This window comes from Nicotiana tomentosiformis, chromosome 12, assembly GCF_000390325.3.
Source record: "Nicotiana tomentosiformis chromosome 12, ASM39032v3, whole genome shotgun sequence".
Classification (NCBI taxonomy): domain Eukaryota; kingdom Viridiplantae; phylum Streptophyta; class Magnoliopsida; order Solanales; family Solanaceae; genus Nicotiana; species Nicotiana tomentosiformis.
Window position 1 is genome coordinate 63437605 of NC_090823.1, and position 7210 is coordinate 63444814.

The window sequence follows — 7210 nt, forward strand, 5'->3', positions numbered from 1 at the left end:
CAAACTTGATCGAGACCTCAAATCATGCATGACAATATCAAATCACGAATCGCACCTCAAATCAAACTTAATGAACTTTGAATCTTTCAACTTCCAAGAACCATGCCGAAACTTATTAAATCAATTCAGAATGAACTCAAATTTTGCACACAAGTCCCAAATGACATAACGAAGCTATTGCAATTCTCGAAATAAAAATTCAAACTCGATATCAACAAAGTCAACTTCCGGTCAAACTTATGAGCATTCCTAACTTTTAAATTTCCAAGTTTCGCCAAATAGTACAGAAACCTTCTAGAAATATCCAAATGTAAATCCATGCATACGTCCAAGTCTAAAATCACCATCCGGACCTAACAAAACCATCCAAATTCTGATCTGAGGTCAAGTACTAAAAAGTCCAACTTGGTCAACTCTTCAAACTTAAAGCTTCCTAGTTGAGAATCATTCTTCTAAATCAATTACGAATAACCTGAAAACCAAAATCGATGATTCACACGAGTCATAATACATCATATGAAGCTACTCAAGACTTCAAACGACTGAACATAATGAAAATGCTTAAAACGATCTGTCGGGCCGTTACATGTACCTTGAAGTCTCCAGAATAACTGGTCAATCACTGACGTCTAGCACGAGCGGATGTACCTGGATCTGCAAAAGAATGTGCAAAAGCGTAGCATGAGTACACCACAACGGTATCTAGTAAGTATCAAGTCTAATCTCAGTAGGGTAGTGACCAGGTCAGGTCAAGACACCTAGTAGGACAAGAAAACTAAATAGAGAGTAATATAGTCTAATAATGGAAAGCGATGAAATGAATGACAAAATAATGTGCAAAAGTGTAGCGTGAGTATACCACAAAGGTTTCTAGTATGTAACGGATATTGGTAACAAATGTACTAGCATGGAAACTAGGTCAGATCTAGGTAACAGATGTACATAGATCTGCAAACAAATATACAAAAGCATAGCATGAGTACACCACAACGGTATCCAGTAAGTATCAAGCCTAACCTCAGTAAAGTAGTGATGAGGTCAGGTCAAGACACCTACTAGGACAAGAAAACTAAACAGAGAATGATATAGTCCAATAATGGAAAGTGAGGAAATGAATGACGACAAGTAGTACGATAATGTAAGCGAGTGAACACATGATAGGAACAACAAATGATCAAACACATAATAGGAATAACAAGTGATCAAGTACCGTAAAAATACAAGTAAAAACAATGAAGTAAACATAACGCTTATTCCAAATCGGCAAGCCTTTTAACATGGAATGTAAAAAAAAATAACAACCGAGGTACCACATCTCATAATCTCACTTCACAAGTCACAATCACAATCTTCCTTATATCACCACGTGAGCCTTGCAATTTCTTTTAGAACATTTTCCCAAAATAGCTACATGCGTTTTAACTCCCTTATCTCACTGTGTGGCTTAAAGTAATTCCCTTACTAGCAACACACGCGTAAATCCAACATTATCTAACTGGATGCTTATCAACCCCTATCATTATACCACTGCATGCGTATCAATATCAAAACACAATAATAAACTTGCACCATATGTGCCCATATACCATAACACTTGCCAAAATCAACAACACAATGTTACCACAATATATAGCCAATGGCTCAACCACAATGTGACCAAGAATATATATAAAAACAAAATGAATGAGAAATACTCAATGAGGAAAGATATCTTAATAATCAACATCTTCAACCTCAATGTGTTAATATCTTTCACAACTTCAACTTCAATAACTCAAAATGAAGTTATTCCCACAGAATGACAACTTCCAATTCAAGTGTATACATAAGCTCAATGATGAATGAGATAGTATGAAATAGCAACTTCATCTAAGTGCATAAGAATAAACAACAAGAAGAGGTATCATGTAATAACAACTTCAACTAAGAATAATCCAAAAACAATAGAGGTAACAAGACAATAAGAGATGTAACAACTTCAACTAAAGCATATAAGAGCAAACTTGACAATAAAAGATAGAACATGTACTAACAACGTCCAATAGAACAAGTGAGAGTAAATTTAACAATGGAAGCTATAACATGTTATGACAATTTCAATTAAATGCATGGAAGAAACCTAAGAGTCTAAGCCAGTCAAAATACCACAAATAAGCCTGTATAGACACTCGTCACCTTGTGTACACGTTTCTACATAACTCAAATAACACAATCAACCCAAATCCTAAGAGGTAGTCCCCCCACACAAATTTAGGCAAGATACTTACCTCAACAAGCCAAATCAACCCTCAAAAATAGCTTTTCCCTAAAATTTACCTCTGCGGCTCAAATATAACCAAAAATGACTTAATAACATAAAAAAAATGCAAGGGAAACAAATTACGACAGATAAAGCTAGATAAAGCTATGATCTTTACACAATTTTCCAAAAGTCAAGCACGGGCTCGCCCGGTCAAAAATCCGAGTCCAAGGGTAGATCTTGACTACCCATAACCCCACGAGTCTATATATGTATTTTGTTATTAAATTCGAGTCCAATTCGGCTCTCAAATCCCAAATTTTCATTTTTCAAAACATAGACAAAAATCCCCAAAATTCCTCTTTAATTCTCATAAATTTGATGTTAAACCTCATACATAATAAGGAAATATAGTTGGAAATTGATTAGAATCACTTACCCAATGATTGTAGGTGAAAATCCCCTCTCCAATTCGCCTCCTACCGGTCTAAGATTCTAAAATGAGAGAAAATGAGATGAAATCCCGTCTTTCTAGCCCTTTGTTCAGTTATAGATGTCACAATTGTGATACTAGGTTCGTAATTGCGAAGAAGGCCTTGCAATTGCGGTTCCTGACAGCCTAAGGGGAAGTCGCAAATACAACACATGGTTCGCAATTGCAAACCCTGTTTCCCTCTCAAATGCGACCAATTTGTCACAAATGCAAGCCTACCCTGGTTGGGTCCTTCTTGGCAATTGTGATCCTGGTGCCGCAAATGTGACACCTCAGACGCCCTTGCTATGATCGCAATTGCGATGCAGGTGTTCGTAATTACGACACCTGAAACACCAGCAACCTGTAATTGGGTCCAAACCTTTCCTAAACACGTCCGAAACTAACCCGAGCTCTCAGGGCTCCAAACCAAACATCCACACATAAGTCTAAAAATATCATACGAACTCGCTCGCATGATAAGAATACAAAAATAACATCGAGAACTACTTATCGGACATCAAAACGCATGAATTTCAAAAGAAAACTCAAGAACCTCTAGAATTGCAACCAAGCGTCTGAATCATATCAAACCTACTCCAAATGACACCAAATTTTGCAGACAAGTTCCAAATAGCAAAACAGATCTATTTCAAGTCCCAAAGCCAAATTCCGAACCAAATCGACCTAAAACTTGCCCGGAACAAAACTAACCAACCCCACAAGTAATAAAACCCCATATACACATGTGTAAAGCATTAAAAGGGGAAACGGGGCTAAAATACACAAAATAACTGATCGGATCATTGCATTCTCTCCCTCTTAAAACAAACATTCGTCCTAGAATGGATATAGAGACATATCTGAAGCGAAGAAAAGGTGATGATAACGACTTCACATGTCGTGCTCGGTCTCCTAGGTCGCCTCCTCGATCAGATGACCCCTCCTGAACCTTCACTGAAGCAATATTCTTTGACTTTAACTTCCGGACTTACCATCCAAGATGGCCACCGGCTCCTCAACATAAGTCAAATCCTTATCCAATTGGACTGAGCTAAAATCTATTACATGCGATGGATCACCATAATACTTCCGGAGAATGGAAATATGGAACACCGAGTGAACTGCCGATAAGTTGGGTGGCAATGCAAGTCTGTAGGCCACCTCACCAACTATCTCAAGGATCTCAAAAGGGCCAATATACCTATGGATGAACTTGCCCTTCTTTTTGAACCTCATCACCCCCTTCATGGGTGAAACCCGCAGCAAAACCCTCCCTCCCACCATAAATGCTACATTACGAGCCCTTTGATCAGCATAACTCTTCTGCCTATATTGTGTTGCATGAAGCCGATCCTGAATCAACTTGACTTTATCCAACGCATCCCAAACAAAATCAGTGCCCAACATCCTAGCCTCTCCCGGCTCAAACCAACCAATTGGAGAACGACGACGTCTCTCATATAGGGCCTTATAAGAGTCATCTGAATAATCGATTCGTAGCTCTTATTGTAGGCGAACTCTGTAAGAGGTAGAAACTGATCCAATGAACCCCTGAAATCCATAACAAACGTATGTAGCATATCCTCCAAGATCTGAATAGTGCACTCGGTCTGCCCGTCCATCTGGGGGTGAAATGCTATGCTCAACTCAATCCGTGTGCCTAACTCATGTTGTATGACTCTCAAAAAATGTGATGTGAACTGCGTGCCTCGATTGGAGATAATGGACAAACAATCTCATGGATATAGATCTGAGCCAGATGCTCTAAAGAATAGGTAGTCACCACCAGAAAGAAATGTGCCGACTAGCTCAGCCTATCCACAATAACCCATGCTGCGTCGAATTTCTTTGAAGTATGTGGGAGCCCAACAACGAAATCCATGGTCATACGCTCCCATTTCCCCTCAGTAATCATATGTCTCTGAAGCAAACCACCTGGTCTCTGATACTCGTACTTCACCTGCTGACAGTTCATGCACCGAGCCATATAATCCACTATATCTTTCTTCATTCTTCTCCACCAGTAGTGCTGCCTCAAATCGTGATACATCTTAGCAGCACTCAAATGAATGGAATACCACGAACTCTGGGCCTTCTTGAGAACCAACTCACACAACCCATCCATATTGGCCACACATATCTGATCCAACATCCGCATACCCTATAATCACCAATAGATACCTCATTGGTATCACCTTGCTGCATTGTGTTCTTAAGGACAAGCAAAATGGTGGCCGTCATACTGACGAACCCTGATGTGCTCAAACAAAGAAGATTGAGAAACCACACAACAAGAACTCGGCTAGACTATGAAACATCTAACCTCACGAACTGATTGGCCAAGGTTTGACCATGCATGGCTAGTGCCCTTTCTGTTGCCGGTAAATATGCCAAACTGCCCATACTCTCCGCCTTCCTACTCAATGCATCGGCCACCGCATTGGCCTTCCCGGGATGATATAGTATGGTGATATCATAGTCTTTCAGCAACTTTACCCATCTCTGCTGCCGCAAATTAAGGTCCTTTTACTTAAATAGATGCTGGAAACTTCGATGGCCGGTATAGACCTCACATGAAATACCGTACAGATAATGCCTCCAAATCTTCAATGCGTGAACAATGGCTACCAACTCTAAGTCATGCACAAGGTAATTTCTCTCATGAACATTCAACTGCCGAGACGCATAGGCAATCACCCTACTATCTTGCATCAACACCACGCTAAGCTCAATACACGATGCATCACAATACACGGTGTAAGACACAAAACCTGTAGGCAACACCAAAACTGGGGTTATAGTCAATGCAGTCTTGAGCTCTGAAAGCTCTCCTCACACTCCTTAGACCATCTGAAGGGAGCAACACCCTTCTGGGTCAATCTAAGTTATAGGTGCATCAATGGACGAGAAACCCTCTACAAAGCGGCGATTATACGCGGTCAAACTAATAAAACTCCGGATCCGAGTAGCTGAAGACAATATGGGAAAACTTTAAACTGCCTCAATCTTCTTCGGGTCTATCTTGATTCCCTCGCTAGACACCACATGACCCCAAAACGTCACCGAATCAAGCCAAAATTCACACTTGGAGAACTTTGCATATAACTTCTTCTTCATCAAGGTCTGGAGCACGATCCTCAAACGCTGCTCATCATCCTCCCGGCTGCAGAAATACATCAATATATCATTAATGAATACGATGATATGGCTGGAATATGCCATTCTCTAGTGCATAAATGTTGCTGGGGCATTGGTCAGCCCAAATGACATCACTAAAAATGCGTAGTGAACATATTGAGTCCTGAAAGCAGTCTTCGGAATGTCTGAATCTCGAATCTTCAGCTGATGATACCCTGACAACAAATCAATGTTTGAGAACACTCTAGCATCTTGAAGCTGATCAAACAAGTTGTTAATGCGCGATAATGGGTAGCTGTTCTTGACTGTAACCTTGTTCAGCTACCTATAATCAATACACATCCTCATAGTACCATCCTTCTTCCCAAACAAAACCGGAGCACCTTTATTAATTAACTCCAGAAGCAACTCCCGGAGCACCCTTATCAAGTAACTCCCAGAGCACCCTTTGGTCAGCTGCCTATAATCAATACACATCCTCATAATGGGTACCGGTCATATGGAACCCTTATCAAGTAACTCCCGAAGTTGTTCCTTTAACTCCTTCAACTCCAATGGTGCCATACGATATGGTGGAATAGAAATGGGCTGAGTACCCGGCATCAAGTCAATACCAAAATCGATATCCCTATCGGGCGGCACGCCCGGTTGGTATGCTCGGAACATATCTGGGAAATCTCTCACAACCGGAACTGACTCAATGGTAGGAGTATCAACACTAACACCCTCACAATGTCTAGATATGCTTCACACCCCTTCTCAACCATAAAATGTGCCTTAAGAAAGGATATAACCCTAATAGGAATATAATCTAATGTACCCCTTCACTCCAACTGCGGTAACCTGGCATAGCAAGTGTCACAGTCTTGGCATGACAGTCCAGAATAGGATGATAGGGCAACAACTAATACATGCCCAAGACACCTCAAAGTCCACCATACTGAGTAGTAATAGGTCGAATCTAGTCTCTTAACCACCAATAAGAACTAAACACGACCGATAAACACGGTCCGCGATAATAGAATCTCCCATAGGCGTGGACACATATACAAGATCACCCAATAAGTCACAATATATCAAAATATGGAACAAAGTAAGAGGACACATATGAATAAGTGGGTCCCAGATCAAATAAGACCAATGCATCCCTATGATAGACCGAAATCATACCTGTGATGATAGCATCCGATACAACTACCTCCATCCTACTAGGGATAGCATAGAAATGAGCCTGGTCTCCCCCTTAGGGCGACCTCTACCCACCTGACCTCCATCACTTGCTGGTGGTGCAGGAGGAGCGATAACTGTAGCAATAACCACGACCTGTGAACCCTGTGGAATCCGTGGAGCCTGTGTAG

At 40.8% G+C, this 7210-nt stretch overlaps 1 protein-coding gene across 1 annotated transcript; it reads right to left on the bottom strand.

The window, feature by feature from the left end:
- Positions 1-619: 619 nt before the first annotated feature.
- On the bottom strand, positions 620-4121 carry LOC138902759 (uncharacterized). Its single transcript, XM_070190656.1, has 2 exons — positions 3707-4121; positions 620-654 (listed from the first exon to the last, which is right to left on the bottom strand). Exons 1-2 carry the CDS (start codon positions 4119-4121, stop codon positions 620-622), a joined length of 450 nt encoding a protein of 149 aa, XP_070046757.1.
- Positions 4122-7210: the final 3089 nt, after the last annotated feature.

What these genes read in the sequence shown, in the direction of transcription:
- LOC138902759 (XM_070190656.1), bottom strand. Translation starts at nt 4,121, where the DNA reads ATGTTGGGCACTGATTTTGTTTGGGATGCGTTGGATAAAGTCAAGTTG. An exon ending in GCCGGTGGCCATCTTGGATG is followed by an intron (nt 655 to 3,706) that starts GTAAGTCCGGAA and finishes ATTCTTTTGCAG; the next exon opens with ATCCAGGTACATCCGCTCGT.